The sequence below is a fragment of the Triplophysa dalaica genome, chromosome 6 (assembly GCF_015846415.1).
Source record: "Triplophysa dalaica isolate WHDGS20190420 chromosome 6, ASM1584641v1, whole genome shotgun sequence".
Lineage (NCBI taxonomy): Eukaryota > Metazoa > Chordata > Actinopteri > Cypriniformes > Nemacheilidae > Triplophysa > Triplophysa dalaica.
The window spans coordinates 6077151-6098488 of NC_079547.1; the positions used below are offsets into that span (position 1 = coordinate 6077151).

The window sequence follows — 21338 nt, forward strand, 5'->3', positions numbered from 1 at the left end:
GACATGTTTGTGTTGATTGAATGTTGTTTATTGTAGATGCAAAACTCCAATATCTAATATAGTACAGTTGGAATACTTTTTGATTAGAGACAGTAAATGGATATACAAATTAAAGCATTATCTTGAGGAACATTTTTAAAAGGAAATATTACAATGTTTTAAAAAAAAAATGAAGATATGGGGCCAGGATTGCTGTCATGTTAACAGCTTTGGTCCCTATTTTTTTTTTACTTTATTTATTATTACAAAATATTTAAAAAGGAAAAGAGAATTTAAGATTTCTTTCCTGTATAACTAAAAACAGACCTAATGAAAACATCAATCATATAAAAAAACTAAAGTGTATATAAATGACATATGTAGCTTAACATGTACTGCAGGACTTTGCAGGGTTTCACTGGACTTTGGGGACATGAAGAATTAGTTTCTTCCTCATGGCAACTTCATGGACAGGCATCTGTTTCCTGGTAACACCCTCAAGGCTGACATCATAATTCACTTCGAGCAGTATTGTCTGGATGTCAGTTCCCCTAAAATAATATGTATTGATCATGATTACATAATAATAAAATATTTGTTTGATAAAACACAGGTCTATCTTTGTGACAGAAATCCAATTTTGTATACTGGAGCAAGTTAAGGGAAAACTGTTCAAACTCACTTTGGACAATGTGTCTCTAGCTGCTTGCACAGTGACTGAATAAACCAGGAGCCTTTCACTGTGTTTCTGAAAGAGACGTGAAGGTCAATAGTTGATCTGGCAATGAGGAAATCCGAGTCAGCTGGGATTGAGACTTCCATACTTTCAGCATCCACCTCCAGCTCTGACTCGGCTCCTTCTGGATCATCTGCTTGGACTCGAACAACATTTTGGAATTTACCTCCACGACAAGCTTGTATAAAAAACAGTTTGGGTTTGCCAGCTAGGTTCCTACAGTTACTGCCATTGAAAGGTTCACGTATTTCATCAACAGAAACAATGTTCTTGTCAGTTCCAAAGACTCCATCACTGCTGCCGTGGCTGAGGATGCAGCATACGAAGCAGTCACCATTCACTGTCCTGCCCAGGTCTATCAGGAGATCCTTCATTTGTGCTGCGGTTTTATCTTTGTGTACCAACACCGTAAACCCCAGCCAGCTGAAAACTCTGTCAAGAGACTCTATGGCACGGGAAAAATCACATAAATATCTTTTTAATAAGGTAAGATTGCTGATTATTAGGCAAAGTTAACTGCAATTTTAGGAATCAAAAAGACCAAATACCAATATGTTATATTTTAAAATTAATTAAACAAACTTTGATCCTCATCTGATCCCTCCCTTTCCTTCATGCTTCCAAAATGTACATTGTTGATAATTACGCAGGTACCGCGTGGAATTTGTGTTATTGTATATTGCCTGATCTGAAATATGCAGACAGAAATACGTTAGTATACAATCATTAAACATACTTGTCTCTTTCTTACCTGACTTTTAATCTTCAGAATATGAAAGCGACCTCTCATGTTACCTGGTCTGTAAAACAGATGAACATATTAAATAAAGGTCACCACAAGACAAGCAGAGCAGTATTAAAACAACAGGTAAATGGGTGGGATCTCGGTGGACCATTACCTTGTATTTTCCCTGGATGTGCAATGATGGCATGACCCACCAATGATGGAAAAGTCTCCAATATATCGGCCTTTCCTAAAATCTGTACGAAATTGCAGCAGGTTTCCTCTCCCTTGTTCATGAGTTTGTCCAGAAGGTCAATGGTCTTCTTCTCTCTGTTAACGACATCTTTAAGATTCCTGTACTCCCGCGGGGTTATAAGTTTATCGCCCTGTGCGTGCTGCAAGATGACGTCAGCTTCTTCACATAAAGTTTCTACTAGGAAGACTTTATGTTCACGAATTCGTTCACGGTTTGTACTGTTCGTGGCCATAGTTCAACGCCAAATAACGTTAGCTGGGAAATATAAAAGATGTGAGAGAATGAAAGATCAACCTGTTGGTAAATTAGGCATAACATGTTCTGTACAGTAAGGCAATACTAAGAAGTTGATTTTTCTTTCTTCAGTTAATCGATAAAACATAACAATTCAACAATCTATCGGCCATAATAGGTTTTCTTTTACTTTTAAACATTAACTTACGTGGCCGTACATTTTGTGCTTTCGTTTCCTTGCATCGCAATAAAACATGGTAAACTAAATATAGGCATTTCGCTCAACTTAATCCAACAAATATTATGCAAATCTCTAACAAATAAAGCTTGATTTATGATTATTTTACGGTTTATTATGCAACACTCACATTGAGTTTCCCTCGCAGACACTCGAACCCTTCGCGGAAGCTCGTTCACATGAGGGTTGGGCTACCAGATAGTGAGGGTTGCCAGGTATTATGTTTTATACAATGGGTGACCTAATTCTTTTAACAAAAATATTACTATTAAAGACACCAACATGTTTAATGCGTATAACATCTTGCTTTATTAACAGCATTCATATTTATTTTAGCAACATCTGTTCAATTCATGAACATTTTCATGACACAAGATTGCTATACTTTGGTCCCTTATTGCAGCAGTGTTATTATCAAAAGTAGGAGGACACAAACAAAAGGGTGATGTTCTCTGTGAGGCCAAAGTAAAAAGTGTCCAGTGAACTAAAATATCATCATGGTGCTTGTAACTTGTAGTTCAACATTCTTTTGTAGTATCAAAGTGCTCAGACCATCCCATGAATTACAAAGTGTGAACGTAGAAAGATGCAATGTTATTTTAGTGATCCAAAGCTTCAGTCCAGGGGAGTACCAGTTTCCTGGTTAAGGTATACCGAGGTTCAGGTATTTGCTTATGACCCATCAGATTTGTCGTGCTCACTTTACGGTTCACCTTTGTCAGAATGGACAAGATATCCTCTTTTCTGTGAGAGAAAGATGCAGGCAAGTTAATTCCAATTTACTGAAGGGAAAAACAATGTTCATTAATATTTAAGTATGCTTTATTTGACATCACCCTTCAAACTCACCTGGAACAGCATTCTTCCAGCTGTTTGCAGAGCTCTTGAATATAGATGGACCCTTCTACGATGTTCCGCACTGACACACAATGCGCAGCAGTGGACATTCCAATTAAAAAATCTGCTTCTAGAGGAATACTAGAAACATCCATTTGAGCATCATTTTTATTAGTCTCCTGTATGTTCTTCAAAAACACTCCTATGTTCCTATTTGTACCTTGGGAGGCCTGAATGAAAAAAAGCTTAGGCTTATTTGCAAGTGTGCGGCTTTCAGCAAAAGGCAATATAAGATCCCGGATTAGGATGCACTGGCCGTCTGTGCCCATCACAGTGCCGATTGCCCCATGGGAGAGAATGCAGCAGACGAAAACATCCATTCTAGAGTGATCTTTCTCTGCAAACTCTTTGATCACATTCAACATATCCGGACCTTGCAAGTCGTTTCGCACCTCAACCCAAAAATGCATTTTGAGAAACAATCTGGTAAGATCATCTAAACAGACAAAAGAGAGAGAATTTATGAGGCTCATTTGAGAAGTGATAAAGTATAGCTGTACACAAAAAGTTACTTGAAAAACCTCTATCTTTATCTGTGCCAGTCCTGTTACTTAAGCCCAGTTGATGATAATTTAGGTTGTTGAAGATTAGACAGTATCCTAAAGGCCGCTGGGTCACGGGATAGTAGTCGTCCTGTAAAAGAATGCAGAACTATTACAGTACAATGAACTTATTACACTACCAAGTCCATTTTTTTATGTCTTGGATTAACAAGTATTTATATATGTTTTATACAAGCATAAAAATAATAGTCAGGTAAAAGTATGTAACTATTTAGAACTCCTCATTACGAATGAAAATGTATGAGAACTGTGTTTCCACATATTATATATGCATATTGTTAGTGCTACATATTAACCTCATGACCCTGTTCCTGGTTTCTGTGCCCTTTCTTGAATTTCTCTGAGCTGCAGGCCAATTTTTGAAGGTTCTTTTGAAGATCAATGCTGAGCTAAATGAGTAAACAACAAAAATCAACAAAAGAATCTTGGTTTGTAATTGTGTCATTTACGTATAAAAGTATATTTCTCTGTCTGTGTATACATGTTAAATAAACAGCTTACATAAGGGAGGGGAAATATATATTTAAAATATAAATTCACCTTTGAGTTATCTGTAACTGGGTTGTCTGAAAAGCAAGAACATATAAATCATTTCCAAACATCCATACAGACAACTAAGTAAAGAGATTTATCAAATCATAAAGTGAAGAGCTTGCTGGATAAATGTACCTGTAGCAAGAATAGAGTGATTCTTCACATTTGGAAAAGTCTCCAATAACTCATCCCGTTCCAAAAGCTTTATGAATTTTTTGCAGGTTTCCTCCCCCTTGCCCATAAGTTTATCAAGTAAGGTGATGACCACATCCTCTCGCCCTTTTCTTTGCTGATCATCTTTTAAGAGGCGGTACTCACGGTCAGTGATGAGTTCATCTTGTTGGACATGCTGCAAGATGAAGTCGGCATCTTCTTGTAAAGTATCAATAAGAAAACGCTTATTTTGACGAATGCTTTTCTTGAATGGTTCCTGTTTTGATTGCATTGTTCAAGATCAATCAGAATCAGAAAGAGCTTTATTGCCAAGTAGGTTTGCACATACAAGGAATTTGTTTTGGTGACAGGAGCATCCAGTACACAGAAACCCTAAAGAACAGAAGAAAAATATGGAGATTATAGTTTTACCAGGCTGGGTCAAGGAGAATTTTTCTTGGGACCCTTCAAAAATATTTAACTAGCAATTATTTGTATTATCTATTAAAAATGATCTGTCAATCTAATCACAGAAAATGTTTGCATGTCACAAATTAATGCATGTAATGAACTATGATTATATACAGTATCTGCCCGTCCAGAATACATTATTGCCCTCAGTCAAGCCAGCCTAGTATAGGCACAAGTTTTACAAATATTTTAGGGCAGAACGTGTTTACATCCTATGCATTTGGCAGATGCTTTCACCCTGTTGTAGCCAATACGGTTGTAGCTCAGTGGTAAGAGCACGCCAAGGTCGTGGGTCGATCCTGAGAGAATGCACATACATGGAAGCAAATGTATAAGAAGATGCAATGTAAGTCAATTTGGATAAAACCGTCTGCCAAATGCATAAATGTAAAAACGAAACATTACTTTTTTTAAATGAAATATTCCCGCCCCTTAAATTTGTAGATTCCTACAGAAACATGATTCAAATCAAGTGTACCGATCACAACACTGTTGTTTATGTAGTATTTTTTATTTATAAAGTGTTGTAGTCAGACAATAGAACAAATAATTAATTTAATTTGAAAAAAAAAAAACATGGACCACCTTTTCATTCTGAAATGCCTCAGTCAGAGCCATTTGTAACCATTTCCCACATCTGTTCAGTGACATTTTGAACAAAAAAAAGTTTTATTTTGTGAACACACGCAGTAATTCCATCTATATTCATTAATCTCTAGACAATAGGAACTCGTTCATGTCAATCGATTGAAACATTTTAAAATGTAAAACTTAACAAGTCAAGTATTCGTGTATAACGTTAAATCCATTAATTAAAAACACAAAGTATGGTACGAAGTAAACATATTTTCTCTTTCGATTTGAAATGATAAAACGTCACCTGTATTTGTGCTCATTTTTGCATCAAAGTCACCTTTTCTCACAGTCTTCCAAGATAGACTAATATAAAGTAACGTTACATTACTCAGAACACGTATCAGCAGAATGATGTTCACAGTTTCTATGACTGTCATAGAAATGTCAGATCCTCAAAGTTCCCAACGTTACAACAAATCTAAGTCAGAGGAGCATTTACAAATAGAAACTAATTAAACTTCCTTCTTCTTCTTCTATTTGGTTCAATGGCCGTTCACTCTTTAGGAGTATTACCGCCACCTACTGTATATCTCGACCACATGGGTGATGAATCTGTTTTGCTATAAAAAAAAGAAAACTTGTAATGCCCAATCCATCTCAGAGGATCAGAGCCCAAGCTTCAGCGGGCGCTGCGTGTTCAGCTCCTCCAGTTTCCGCACTGGTCTCCTCAACCGCTTTGATGGGCAGAAGCATCATGACCCTCATCCTCCTACATTAAACCCTGTGGTCTAGTCCTGTAAGCTCTAAAAAGGTTAAAACTGCCTTAAATACATGATAATCATTCAAACCCTTTCCCAAAAGGTCCACAACGCTCACTGGCCTGTAACTTATATTGCTAAAAAGACTGTTACGCTGATCATCATATTTACTTCATTGAAAGAGCACATGCTACTGTTTCAGAAACATCACACATACCATTTTCATGCTTCCCCATTAAAGTGTTGAGTTTAGTCCTGTATGTCCCATCCTTAATCTAAATCATTACTTCTTCATTTCTGTGCCTTCCATAAAACTGTTATTTTGTCCCTACTGATTTTACAATATTATATTACCACCTTCCTTTGCTGCTATTTTACCATCTTTGTTGTCATATTCTTAATATTTTCCTATTTATTACTGATTTTATCTCACTCCTGTTTTTGCTAATTTATCCGCTGTTTCATTCACTATCCGGATATGTGCCTGCACCCAACAAAAGTATACAATTATACCCTCTTCTTTCAGTCAGTACAGTAATGTATAGATTTCTACTAGCAGGTCTTCTCTATCAGATTTTGTCAACTCTATAATTTTAAAAGCAGATAGAGAGTCTGAACAAATTACAATCCTAATCCTATTTAAAAACATATTTATTTAGGGTTGCATATTGTCGTGTTTGCTATATTAAATGCCACATTTCTTGGAACTTTCTTGATTTCATGTTCTTTTAAACTAAACTTATCTCTTCTTAACCTCTTAAGAGATGGAAAGCAAGCCAAATAACACTGTCCACAAGTCAGTAATGGGCTACAGCCACAACCTCACTTAACTAAAACACGAATCAAAATGGCTGTACTTTGAAGCAGAAATTTAACAGAAACAAAGTGGAGAAACTTTGCCTTCAAAGGAGAACTTTTTGAAGTAGTATAAAATGATACTTCGGATCTTTTTTATTAATCAATTTCTCCGGTCAGGTCCACCTACATAATGTCCATCGTCTGTGTTTGGTTATTATAATATAACAATTTAATTTTGTTTATATTAATATATTATTGTATATTAAATGTATTAAATTATGTAAACTACTCGTGTATTGATTCTTTGAGGAGGTCTACTGGAAGTTAAGTTTGGGCCACATAACATTTATATTGTTGCTGCTCAAACGGTCTATAAGTACACCAGTTTTGTCTCAAAATGTTGTGGTTCCTGAATACTTTTGATAGTTTTTAGTTTTACCCATTGACTTGTTTGTGATGATTGAATGTTGTTTATTGTAGATGTAAAACTCCAATATCTAATATAGTACAGTTGGAATACTTTTTTATTAGATACAGTAAATGCATATACAAATTAAAGCATTATCCTGAGGAACATTTTTAAAAGGAAATATTAAAATGTTTTAAAATAAAAAGATATGATTGTTGTCATGTTAACAGCTTTGGTCCCTATTTCTATTTTACTTTATTTACTTTTTATATAAAGAGAATTTAAGATTTTTATCCTGAATAACTAAAAACAGTCCTAATGACAGCATCAAACATATATAAAAAAACTAAAGTGTATATAAATTACATATGTAGCTTAACATGTACTGCAGGACTTTGCAGGGTTTCACTGGACTTTGGGGACATGAAGAATCAGTTTCATCCTCATGGCAACTTCATGGACAGACATCTGTTTCCTGGTAACACCCTCAAGGCTGACATCATAATTCACTGCGAGCAGTATTGTCTGGATGTCAGTTCCCCTAAAAAAAATACGTATTAATCATGATTACATAATAATAAAATATTTGTGTGATAAAACACAGGTATATGTTTATGATAGAAATCCATTTTTGTATACTGGAGCAAGTTAAGGGAAAACTGTTCAAACTCACTGTGGACAAAGTGTCTCTAGCTGCTTGCACAGAGACTGAATAAACCAGGAGCCTTTCATTATGTTTCTGAAAGAGTAGTAATGGTCAATAGTTGATCTGGCAATGAGGAAATCCGAGTCAGCTGGGATTAAGACTTCCATTCTGTCAGCATCCACCTCCAGCTCTGACTCGTCTCCTTCTGGATCATCTGCTTGGACTTGAACAACATTTTGGTATTTCTTTCCACGACAAGCTTGTATAAAAAACAGTTTGGGTTTGCCAGCTAGGTTCCTACAGTTACTGCCATTGAAAGGATCACGTATTTCATCAACAGAAACAATGTTCCCGTCGGTTCCATAGACTCCATCACTGCTGCCGTGGCTGAGGATGCAGCATACGAAGCAGTCACCATTCACTGTCCTGCCCAGGTCCTTCAGGAGATCCTTCATTTGTGCTGCGGTTTTATCTTTGTGTACCAACACCGTAAACCCCAGCCAGCTGAAAACTCTGTCAAGAGACTCTATGGCACGGGAAAAATCACATTAATATCTTTTTAATAACGTAAGATTGCTGATTATTAGGCAAAGTTAGTTGCATTCTTAGGAATCAAAAAGACAGTTACCAATATATTATATTTAAAAATGAATTAAACAAACTTTGATCCTCATCTGATCCAATCCTTTCACTCATGCTTGCAAAATGTACATTGTTGATAATTACGCAGGTACCGCGTGGAATTTGTGTTATTGTGTATTGCCTGATCTGAAATATGCAGACAGATATACATTAGTATACAATTATTAAACATACTTGTCTCTTTCTTACCTGACTTTTAATCTTCAGAATATGAAAGCGACCTCTCATTTTACCTGCTCTGTAAAACAGATGAACATATTAAATAAAGGTCACCACAAGACAAGCAGAGCAGTATTAACACAGCAGGTAAATGGGTGGGATCTCGGTGGACCATTACCTTGTATTTCCCCTGGATGTGCAATGATGGCATGACCCACCAATGATCGAAAAGTCTCCAATACCTCATCCCGTTCCAAAAGCTTTATGAATTTTTTGCAGGTTTCCTCCCCCTTGCCCATAAGTTTATCAAGTAAGGTGATGACCACATCCTCTCGCCCTTTTCTTTGCTGATCATCTTTTAAGAGGCGGTACTCACGGTCAGTGATGAGTTCATCTTGTTGGACATGCTGCAAGATGAAGTCGGCATCTTCTTGTAAAGTATCAATAAGAAAACGCTTATTTTGACGAATGCTTTTCTTGAATGGTTCCTGTTTTGATTGCATTGTTCAAGATCAATCAGAATCAGAAAGAGCTTTATTGCCAAGTAGGTTTGCACATACAAGGAATTTGTTTTGGTGACAGGAGCATCCAGTACACAGAAACCCTAAAGAACAGAAGAAAAATATGGAGATTATATTTTTACCAGGCTGGGTCAAGGGGAATTTTTCCTGGGCCCCTTCAAAAATATTTAACTAACAATTATTTGTATTATCTATTAAAAATGATATGTCAATTTAATCACAGAAAATGTTTGCATGTCACAAATTAATGCATGTAATGAACTATGATTATATACAGTATCTGCCCATCCAAAATACATTATTGCCCCGCAGTCGAGCCAGCCTAGTACAGGCTCAAGTTTTACAAGTATTTTAGGGCAGAACGTGTTTACATCCTATGCATTTGGCAGATGCTTTCACCCTGTTGTAGACCAATACGGTTGTAGCTCAGTGGTAAGAGCATGGCACTAACAACGATCCTGGGAGATGGCACATACTTGGAAACCAATGTATAAGAAGATGCAATGTAAGTCAATTTGGATAAAACCGTCTGCCAAAAACGAAACCATAACATTACTTTTTAAAAATGAAATATTCCCTCACCCAAAATTTGAAGCTTCCTACAGAACAAATATGATTGAAATCAAGTGAACCGATTCACAACACTGTTGTTTATGTAGTATTGTTTGTTTATAAAGTATTGTAGTTATTTGACTCAAACAATAGAACAAAGAAATAATTTAATTTGAAAAAAATAAACATGGACCACCTTTTGATTCTGAAAGGGTCAGGCATGCCTCAGTCAGAGCCATTTGTAACCATTTCCCACATCTGTTTAGTGACAGTTTGAACAAAAAAAGTTTAAGTTTGTGAACACACGCAGTAATTAAATCTATATTCAATCATCTCTAGACAATAGGAACTCGTTCATGACAATCGATTGAAACATTTTAAAATGTAAAACTTAACAAGTCTATTAAAAATATTCATAAGTATTCGTGTATAACGTTAAATCCATTAATTAAAAACACAAAGTATGGTACGAAGTAAACATATTTTCTCTTACGATTTGAAATGATAAAACGTCACCTGTATTTTGCTCATTTTTGCATCGAAGTCACCTTTTCTCACAGTCTTCGAAGACAGACTAACATAAAATAACTATTAGTTTCTATGACTGTCATAGACATTTCAGATCCTCAAAGTTCCTAACGTTACAACAAATCTGAGTCAGACACAAAGAGGAGCAATTACAAATAGAAACTAATCAAACTTCCTTTTATTTTTTGGCTCTTTATGACGGTGGGAATTCAAACAGAAAAGTGCATTCCTGCCACCTACTGAGCTGGAGTGTCATTCAAGATTGGTGGAATAGAATAACTAAACTAGCAGAATAAATAATAATAATATAAATAATAATAATAATAATAAGTTTATATAGTTTGCAGAAATTAGAAGTTAAAGCTATGGGTCTGTAGTTATTTGGCTGCATATGGTCCTTGCCTTGTTTAGCCTGTTCCAGTCAGCTGGTAACTTTCCTTACTCCCAAACCTTATTAAAAAGGCTCAAGATAAGATCTAACGATGTTTCTGATAAACGTTTTATCATCTCATAACAGATCTCTAACTGGAGAAGTTTGTTTAAACCCCTTCAAGTTCCTTTTTCAATTCATACAAGGTAAATTCTGAATCCAACATACATCCAGATGGTCCTTTATCCTCCAATAAGTGAGGATATTTACTTAATATCTGCTCCCTATCATTCCTTGAGTCCTCTGATAGATGGGAGTACTGTGAACTTTAACAAAATTTTCTGCCAATACGTCTGCTTTTCCACTTTCAGTTCAAATTTGTCTATTATTATGTATTAAAACAGGTGTGTTGCGATCTCTTTGTATCCCTTCCATCTTTCTTATCATACCCCATACTTCATTTATTTCAATGTCTTCACCAATTTTCTTACAAAATTCTCTCCAATAATTTATTTTAGATGTCCGAATTACTCTTCTCACCATAGCCGGTGCCCTTTTATAGTAAACTAAATCATTAAAGTTAAGTGACCTTCTTACCCTCTTAAGGGCTTTATTTCTCCTTATAATTGCTTCATTATATTCCTCATTCCCCCATGGTACAGCTTTCCTCCTGCTTCCTGTCTTCTCGCCTATTACTTCTACAGCTGAACTCTGTAGAACCTGACATATTTTTGGTATTAGAAACATTAACATCCATCATAAAATTTCCTTCATTTTGCTTTCACATAGCTCCTTGTACTTATCCCAATCCGCTGATTTAAACCTCCACCTTGGCATTCTTTCCCCCACAACTTCAGCAATCTCTACTCCCATTTTACTGCAAATAGAAAAATGGTCTCTGCCTATTGTACTGTGATCTAATATTTTCCATTAACACTTTCCAGCTAAGCTTTCCGAAACTATTGTTAAATCTAACACAGAATGTCTTCCCTTTGATACATCAATTCTAGTATAACTGCCATCATTGATACAAAACTAATCAAACCATTTCCTGTTTCTTGATTTACAGAAGTGCGTTCCATTTGTCCTTAGGTGGACTGCAAAGTGGACTTCACAGGGTGTTCGGCCATCTTAAGTGAGAAGGGAGCGAACATGTTCAGTTCAAAGTCAGGGAACATCGACATATCACCTCGCTGGAACTTGAAAGGCAAAATCACCCAACTGCCATTCAGAAAAACAGAGTCAGAAAAACAATAGACGAGTGAACGCATGCCTGATGGGGGTCTGAAAGTCCAGAATTTTGATGATAACAGTACATTTACAATTAATTTGTTAAAAAGATGTTTGATAGGGTCAGATTCATTGTGGTATTTTATTCCTAATAATTTATTTAATAGGGTAGGTGGCTTTCTTTTTTGATGAAATGCAATTACTCCACTGTTACTCTACTATTAAACTGGCAAGATTTCATTAACAAGCTTTGTTCGCCTGGAAATTGGTTTAGAACCACAACTTGTCCCCCACAAATCAATTTTATGGAAAAATGTGGATATTAAAATTAGAAATAGATCTTTTTTTTTGAAAAATGGTTTAATAAAAAAATCATTTTTGTTGATCTATTCAAATCCAATGGTGATTTGTTATCTTATGTTTTATGAATATCCATCAATGTCCCGTTCTGTTTAAAGAATTTAACTCTATAATAAGGACAATTCCTGATGGATTAACATGTCTGTGGAAGCTTCCCTTACTCATGATGTCATGCCCTGGTGCTGGGACCTCTGTTGGGCGCCAGTTCCTATCATATTTTGTCTCGTTATCATGTATTGTTTTCACCTGTGAATACATAGCCCTTGTGTTGAGTTGTCTGGTGTGTATTATTGTATGTTTCCCTCGTGTTCCCTCCCTGCATTTACCCCGTTGTGTGATTTTGAGTTTACTGCAAGTGGCTCCGCTCCTTGTTTTCCCTCAACTCATCGTGAAAATTTTGCATGATATACTATAAAAATTGGGACTCCCAGTCAAATCAGTGACAAGGTATGGAAATTACCCGCAGCCGTTATATGTTATCTGTGTTTATTAAGGAGCATGCAGTTTTGCGACCCAGGCAGTTTAACGCCCCTGCTGTTCCTTATTTCTCCAGTAGGGGGAGTATGCAGTTCTACGCCCCTGCTGTATAATTCATACAAATTCATAGAGATTTATTTTTCTAAAACTTTTTGAAATAACAAGACAGTACAAGTTAATATTTTTTCAATTATTTCCAAGTTTTATTACAAATGAGATCAATAATATCACCATATAAAAGGCCTTATTAGCCAGCCAACAACTACTATTAAGAAAACAAGATACATGATTAACGTGATAAAACCCCTATAAAGTGCACATAGATTTTAATCCAGATCATTAAGTTAAAATATTCAATGGAAAATATCAAAGAGGTATATTGTATGTACAATAGATAATTGGATCATCTCTTTAACAACTCAAATCAAGATCCATATGGGACTTATGTTTTCAATTTGAGTTTGAACATCTTTGTGGTTGTTCGTGCTCAATTATTGCATTATTGGTGCTATTATTTTTTTTTATAAAAACTTGAATGCGCGTGTGCAGCTAAACAGAAATGGTTACATATAATATATAATGCAAGTTAACAGGGTCAGAAGAATATCTTAACAGGAAAGGCCATCTCGCATTGACTACAGAGACAAAATGAGAATAAATTATAAAGAAAATAAATATGAAAATGAGTAAGAGATATCGAGGTGGCATACACGTGGTTAGCTAAGATTGATCCAGACACAATATTGACCTGGTCGCCAATAAGTATTAATTGTATTGTCTTTGAGTTTAAATCACACACACACATATCTGTATTATATATATATATATGTTACGATGTTTAAATTAATTCATAACAATATCAATTAATCGTTAAAAATATGCATGTTGGGCCATTTCTTAGTATCAAAAACGATTATTTACCATATGTCTAACTCGCGATAGACGACGAAGTTATCTTTTAGGTCTGTACTGGTGGTTCATAGTGAACAGCGACCCCTACTGGAGAAATACGGAACAACATGGTCTTAAAACTGTATAGGCCGTAAAACTTCCTAGGGTGTAAAACTGCATACTCCAGGTCAGCAGACTCCCCCTTCTCCTGACACAGGCCACGACTCAAAACATCAGACTCATCCGCGCTGTTGAGCAGTACCGAATCACAACTCACGTAAAGAAATACCTCCGCACATCACCTGCAGTAGCAATTACAAACTGAGATAGCGACAATCTTACGGAGTGCGAATTTAAAGGCGTCAACTGACACGACTTAACGGCTAAAACGAATATTATAGTTTGTTTTGGATGTAATGTAATGTGTATATACGATTTAAGGTTAAATACAGCGTAAAAAACGCTGTATTTTCCACACACCGTACATGTTTGTATCCCCTCTTTGTCCAGCCTCTCTGAAACGCGCTGAAGTTCATTGCTCTGAAAAGCCTGGTGTGTTATGATTGGCCAGTCAACCATTGCGTAGCGATTGGTCGAATACTGCAAGAGTGTAAGGACAATGTAACCCCTCTTACCATATTCGGAACATCATGTTCACAAGCAATTGTACTGACAGAGAGGTGATAAAATGTCAACGTGACTTCGTATCAATTCGAGCCCTAATCTGATACGGAAAATGAAGATGATCAAGCCGATACATCAACTTTGCCAGCGCGAATTGAGCAGGATGTAAAGGATTCAGGGAAGTGCACAGGGGGGTTGCTCAGGTTGCCCGGGCAACTGCCCATATGCCCTTCTCGACTCGTGTTGCCCATCCGAGGTGGAAAAAAAGAAAAAAATAAATCGTACAATGGATGCATAATTTCACGTAGGCCTAGATAAAAAAACACCGCAAAGCCTCATTCACTTCCATATTCGGTCACCGAAAATGAAAGTCAGTAGGGGAAGGGAAAACTCTGTTTACATGGCTGCAGCGCTGCACGCGACCGGCACCTGAGCTGAGCCTGCATGAGCGGTCCTAGAAGGAGATTGTCGCGGTTGTCGGGTGAGACGACTCGTTGTCAGAAAAGGTGAACGATCATCATCATCAAGTTATGTGAAATGAAATAAAATCTTCATAAATCCAGGCTGAGTTTGCCACGTTTGCCACGTTTAGCCTAAATAATAATACAGATATAGGCTTCTATTTTTTTTGCTGATAGTTAGTTTCTCACATTTCGTTTTAGCAAGAAGAATGAATGATGGAAGTAATGCATCACATTAATTATTTTATTCAAAAAGGTTAAAGCCTAAATGCTATCACTATTTTGGGTATTGTTTGAAGCCAAAATGCCCACTGAAAAGAGGTCGAAATGTTACGAGAATAAAGTCGAAATGTTACGAAATTAAAGTCGAAATGTTACGAGATCTGGTTGCATCAAGCTTATAAAAGACACAATCCTTAAGGATTTATAAAAATGTACAAATGTGAACTAGAGAGGTTTTAAAAATGACTGCTGGTGTTTGCAAGGCCTTCCGAACTAACTCACTGGTTCAGAAGACGTGCTTAAACACAACTTAAACTCTTAAAATACAACATTCACGTAAACAAAATATGTTTTACGACGAGTTTATTCTCGTAACATTTCGACTTTAATCTCGTAACATTTCGACTTTATTCTCGTAACATTTCGACTTTATTCTCGTAATATTTCGACTTTATTCTCGAAATCTTTTTTTTTTTTGACGTGGCACTAAAACGCTGTCGTAGCACATCACTGCAGGGTTGTCTGCGAAAAAGCCAACCAGGAGATGAGACAGAGACTTTGCACTGTGATAAAGATGACATGACACTGTGTAGGCGAATTGATTAATTAATCAGAGTTTTTCTTAGTCCTTCATATAGCCGGGGAGTTTATTTTCAGTTTTTTTTGGGTGGGTGCCCTTTTTTCAGGTCAGAGCAACTGCCCCTCAAAATTCCTGTGCACGTCACTTAAAGGATTGGTAAGGTTTTATAAAAAAATATTCTGTTATATAATTAAAAACTATAGCTAACTGTTGTACCTGTTATGTACGACGTTATAAAGACTATAAACAAACAACCATATACATCATACAGAGTTTGTGTGAGATAGAAACAAGCTCGCATTACAGCAGGGAATGGTAACATAATAAATAAAGCACGCGCTTTCTAGTGTTACATCTCGTCGCGACTCAACAAAGAAAATAAACCCCATTATAAACACGCCTAAAATGCCTATTCGTGCCATAGGACCCCTTTAAAGAGTAGTTTACCCAACAAAAAATCAATAATAATATACACATTCTTTTGACATTTATCTTTTTTGTTCCCAGTATCATATGTTTTGAAGAACATGAGGTCGAGGACATGATTTATTTTGTGCGAACTATGCCTTTAAGTCTAGGTGTGTCCAAGTTTATGCAGAGTCTGCATTTACTTTCGCTTTATTCCGCTGCGTGAGTCTCCTCTAACACCGTGGTCTCAATCAGGGCACTATTACTAATACTCTCGATTTGCTTCTGAACAACGGTGTTCTTTGCATTATTCTTCAATCCAGAACTATTTTATAATTGAGGTAAGTGCAATATTTATGCACTTTTTGTCTGTGCACAAAAGCCCGCGAAATTGAAAAACCGGAAAACTTCCTTCATGAGCTGCAAACATGCGTGAGTCATTGACATTTAACTTAACGTTAAGGCATTTAAACAACGTTATACAACTAGCTACATTTTTAATGGCAGGTTCTTTGTAAACATGTCGCATGTTTTAACTGATAGTATCATTTTCACCTTGTGGTTTCCAGTATAAAATAAATTATGAATCAAATTTAACAAATCAGATAAATTGTAAACAGATAAAGCCAGTTCAACGTTTTCCTCGTGCTTTGCGTATTTGTTTAATTCGGATCTTTCAAGGTTCAAAGTTTATTATAATTCCAAAGAGCGATTTTTGATGCAGCATAGAGTTTGTTAACATACTAAAAACACACAAACAAAACAAATTCTAACATATCACACATTTAAAAGCCTTACAGCAGTAGGAATAAAGGAGTTTCTATATCCACTGGTTTCAAGTTTAGGCTTGGCGTTGGTTGACAATGCCATTCAATGAGTTTCAATGCTTAACGTTTACATTATCATACCAACAGCAGATAGAAAATCAAAGTACAGATTCAATATAATATTTATAATACATAGTCATAAAAGTCCTACTAATATTAAAAGTAGAGAGCCTCCGAAGACAGTGTAACAGTTGCTGGCCTTTTTTGCATATGCTTCAGCATGAGTATCAAAACGCAACTTGTTATCAACTACTAGCTCATTCAACCATTTGACCTTTTACTCTTTTGTTAGTGGAGGAGACCAGGGACTAGATCGAAAAATCAATTACCATATCTCTGGTCTTCTTTATGTTTACTTGCAAGAAGACAATGTAAATATCAGTGTTACTGTGTTTGTTTCTTTCCCTTGTATTGACTTTTCTGTCCTCAGATGGAGCAAACTGGTTGTGCTCACAAAAAAAATTCACAGGTATCTGACCGAAGCTAAAAATTTCTGCATTTGGCTTACTTCATTTACTTTGGTTTCATTTTATTAAAAACAAACAATAGTCACAGTTTGCATTCTGTCATGCAGGGAGGCAAAGAAAACCACCCCGGACTCATGCAACAGAATCCTAATGACCCTAAAGGAAAGAGGAAACAACTGCAAACAGTTACCAACATTTCTCAACATTTTTCTAAAAGAAAGCGTTCAGCTTCAGGTAAGTAATGTCGAGGCGAAAAGACTAGAATATTATCTAATTTACTGTAATATCATCATAGGTACATTTAGAATAGCCCACATATATGTCTCTAAGCTCTTAATGTAATATTGGACTTTTTTCACAGTACCAAAGCAGGAGCTATATTCTATGTCAAATCAGCCTCGTGGACATTGTTTGATCATTAACAACTTTTATTTTGAGACAAATACATCACTTGGAAAGCGGTTGGGGACAGATAAAGATAAAGGTAATTTTATAAGACTTTTTAACTTCTGAAACCTTGTATTTCCATATTTCATGTTTTTTTGTTGTTGCCACAAATCATTATTGTCAGTCACCCTTTATGTTTGAAACTAAGTTTTGCAAATATCTAGCAAATGAAAAGTATTAAAAAGTGCTTGTCAACTTTGACAACACATTAAATAATCATTTAAATAGCACAGTGTTTTATTCCAGTTCTTGAAAATCAGTGAATTTGGACATGCGTGTTTGTTTGTTTGTTTTTTCGTGAAGAACACATAGCAGTAGAACATTTCTTAACATTTGTATGCTTTTTTTCTAGATGAACTTGTCAAAGTGTTTAAGAAGATGCAATTTGAGGTTGAGGTTGAGGACAATTTGAATGCCTCAGATATGCAACGTTTTATAAAGCAGTTTGCAGAAAAGGATCACGCACAAATGGACGCTTTCGTATGCTGCATCCTCTCACATGGAGAGAAAGGCACAGTGTTGGGTGTAGATGGAAAGCAGGTTGAAATCCGTGACCTTTTGCGACCTCTTGCTAAATGCTGCACGCTGGCTGGCAAGCCCAAGCTTATCTTTATTCAGGCCTGTCAAGGAAATGTATGCCAGGAGGCCGTGGGAATGGCAGATGAACAGGACGATGGTACAGAAGAAGGCACAGAGAAGGAAAATGCTCAAACTGCTACCTTCCAGAGTATCCCTATAGAAGCTGATTTTCTGATCGGTATGTCAACAGTGGAGTCCTACAGAGCTTTCCGTCACATACAAAATGGGTCGTTCTATATCCAGGAACTCTGTGAGCAGCTAAAAATTGGCAGCACACGGTGAGATGTATTTTTTTATTTTAGAAAGATAGAACATTTGCCGTAGCTTAAAGCTGATTTGTTAGAGTTAAGTACTTATTTTGATCTGCTATTATTATATTATATAACTTATCTAACTTTTACTTATTTTTTTCTTCTGGCAGGAAAGAGGACATTCACTCGATTATGACAAAAGTGAATCGCATAGTGAGCTCCAAAGTCTTTCGAGGCAGCAAGCAGATGCCTGAAGTTCGCTACACTCTAACTAAAAAAATGGTCCTTCCGATGATGTCACCTGATTAGCTGCAGCATGAAGTTTTTTGAGTGGTAGCGGTTTCTGTTTATTATTTGCTATTTTTGTTTATTATTTGCCATGAGTTATTTTTACTCTCTCTTTTTTTTATTATTGTGCAGGGGTTTATTTTAAGAGGGTGTATTTCACTTGAAAATAACTTTTTTAAAACCAATACCAATAACTCCATATTTGGGATAAGTGCTTTTTAAATGATTAGACTGTAAAAATGATGTGCTCAGCAAGTAAAATGAGAACTTTGATTACTGTTTTTATTTGTAATGAGCTTTAATAATGTTTATCATAGTAGATAGGGTTTTAAGCAACGACATAAACAATTGTTACTGCGCATGCATGTTTGGTGGCCCAAATTTATTTTCCGGTATACATTCGCGAAGAAAATCCCTGCAGATTATTTCTGATGACAAATTAAAGAAATAATAACATTAGCTAGCAAGTTAAAAGTATTTCTACCCAGTATTATTTTGGTTTACCAGTGGATGAACCATTACTTTATGGCTAAACAAATTGTTTATTAAAAAATGATATGCTATACAATTAATCAAATAGTTTATTTAATAAATTACAAAATATATTAATAGTAATTAATGTTAATATAATAAATTAAACCAAAAAAATGGTTGTATTATTAGTCACTAGACACAGACCGGAATTTAACTTCGGACCAGGTGCATGCATCCAAAGAAAACCGTCTATAAATAAAATGCCGATTTATCAGAGCAAATGGGTGCAGTTTAAGAACATTTTAAGGATATAATGTAAAGTGTCAATGCTTATCATTATTAAGACAGTATGGGGGTGTCTATGTATAAACTGTCACTTTATAAATAAACTTTGCATCTTTTAAATCAGGAATGGACAAAAGAAAATTGTCATTGTACCAAAGTACAGATAAAGCTCTTGAATGATACTGACATATCCAATTTTTGCCACTGCGTGTTTAAAATACAGCTTCTGGCTGTTGAAGTGTTGTGGTTCCTAAAGACTGATGACAGTTTGTGATGGTCTTACACAATGTTTGTGTTAGTTGAATATTGTTTATTGGAGATGTAAAACTACAATAATCTTAAAGTACAGTACAGTTTTTATTAGATACAGTAAATGCATAGAACATTTGTTTAATTTGTTGAAGACATTTAGAAAAACATGATCTTAAGAAACAATTTTTTAAAGTAAATATTAAACTGTTTAAGAATAAAAAATAAAGATACTACATGACTCATGATTGTTTTCATGCTAACAGCTTTGGTCCCCATTAAAACATTGTTTTTTTACTTTGACAGAATATTTAAAAATGTGAAGTTGGCGTTTCATATGAAAGCATTTTTTTTTCTGATTCGCTAAAAACAGAAGTTACGAAAACATCAATCATATAAGAAAAATACTTTTTTATTATTTTTAGGAATCGAAAAATCGGTTATATAATTTTATAAATGTTTCTTAAAGTAAACACCGTACCAATGTATTTACAAATATTTTAATAAATAAACAAACCTTGGTCCATCTGATCAACTCCTTTCTTTCATGGTTAAAAAATTTACATTGTTGAAGATTAAGCAGGTGCCACGTGGAATTTGTGATGAAACATAATTTCTTTTTTTACCTGTCTTTCAAATCTTAAGAATATGTAAGTTACCTCTGATGTTATCTGTCCTGTAAAACAAATACACGTATTTAAAAAAGGTCACTACAAGCCAATCACAGTAGCATTAAAACAGCAGGTGAATGGTTGGGATTTTGGTGGACTCTAACCTTGTACTCGAGGTGCAATAATGGCATGACTCACCAATAATGGAAAACTCGCCATTATATTTCCCCATCTTAAAATCTGTACGAACTTGCAGCAGATGTCCTCTCCCTTGCTCATGAGTCTGTCCAAAAGGTCAATCGTCATCTTCTCTCTGTTACAGACATCTTTAGGAATCCTGTACTCCCGCTGTGTAATACGTTTTTCCTAATGCGCGTTCTTGAAAGATGACGTCGGCTTCATCATAGTCTTCGGTCTGTAGGCGATTTACAGTAAAAGACGCGAAGACCAGTTATGATGAAAGAAGACTCAGAGTCAGGAATATAATTACTAGAATAAAATTTAGTGAAGAAAAATAGTTAGCAGCCTCGCCAGCAGAAGTCAGCTTCAGCACTCTCAAGGAGTTTCATAGGCCGACCTACCTTACATCCCAAGATATTTAAGTAAAGTTGACAAAACCTTTTTGAGTAGAACCAGACCATTCCGACTGTACCAGTAATTTTAAGTTCATTAAACTTCAGATTAGACAAATAAAGATAAGAGCCTACAGCCCACCACCTACAGGAGGGACCGTAAGGGGCCGGTGCAAAGTGGAACGGGTGGTAGTCGAAGGCGGGGGCCTCGAAAACCCGATCCCTGGACGCGGAATCTAGCTCTAGGGACATGGAACGTCACCTCTCTGACGGGAAGGAGCCGGAGCTTGT

At 35.9% G+C, this 21338-nt stretch overlaps 3 protein-coding genes and 1 long non-coding RNA gene across 5 annotated transcripts; 1 reads left to right on the forward strand and 3 right to left on the reverse strand.

The window, feature by feature from the left end:
* Positions 1-68: 68 nt before the first annotated feature.
* On the reverse strand, positions 69-2358 carry LOC130424509 (caspase-8-like). The gene is made up of 6 exons (XM_056750226.1): positions 2298-2358; positions 1615-1950; positions 1499-1500; positions 1298-1403; positions 662-1160; positions 69-530 (listed from the first exon to the last, which is right to left on the reverse strand). Exons 2-6 carry the CDS (start codon positions 1925-1927, stop codon positions 395-397), a joined length of 1056 nt encoding a protein of 351 aa, XP_056606204.1. The 5' UTR covers positions 1928-1950; positions 2298-2358; the 3' UTR covers positions 69-394.
* Positions 2359-2468: 110 nt separating this feature from the next.
* Positions 2469-8842, reverse strand: LOC130424454 (caspase-8-like). Its single transcript, XM_056750119.1, has 9 exons — positions 8635-8842; positions 8000-8498; positions 7735-7867; positions 4297-4603; positions 4168-4193; positions 3924-4016; positions 3586-3697; positions 3017-3500; positions 2469-2911 (listed from the first exon to the last, which is right to left on the reverse strand). The coding sequence occupies exons 1-9, from the start codon at positions 8666-8668 to the stop codon at positions 2767-2769; spliced, it is 1833 nt and encodes a 610-aa protein (XP_056606097.1). The 5' UTR covers positions 8669-8842; the 3' UTR covers positions 2469-2766.
* A 452-nt stretch (positions 8843-9294) lies between these two features.
* LOC130424510 (uncharacterized) lies at positions 9295-10554 on the reverse strand. The gene is made up of 3 exons (XR_008906950.1): positions 10363-10554; positions 10043-10104; positions 9295-9377 (listed from the first exon to the last, which is right to left on the reverse strand). It is a non-coding gene; the product is annotated as an uncharacterized LOC130424510 (long non-coding RNA).
* A 4162-nt stretch (positions 10555-14716) lies between these two features.
* Positions 14717-20009, forward strand: LOC130424805 (caspase-8-like). 2 transcript variants are annotated; one of them, XM_056750733.1, is made up of 6 exons: positions 14717-14832; positions 17255-17293; positions 17399-17525; positions 17653-17775; positions 18091-18595; positions 18739-20009. In XM_056750733.1, exons 2-6 carry the CDS (start codon positions 17255-17257, stop codon positions 18875-18877), a joined length of 933 nt encoding a protein of 310 aa, XP_056606711.1. In that variant the 5' UTR covers positions 14717-14832; the 3' UTR covers positions 18878-20009. The 2 variants fall into 2 exon arrangements, with proteins under 2 accessions (XP_056606711.1, XP_056606710.1); XM_056750732.1 differs by lacking the exon at positions 14717-14832 and adding an exon at positions 16201-16338.
* The last annotated feature ends 1329 nt before the right edge of the window (positions 20010-21338 follow it).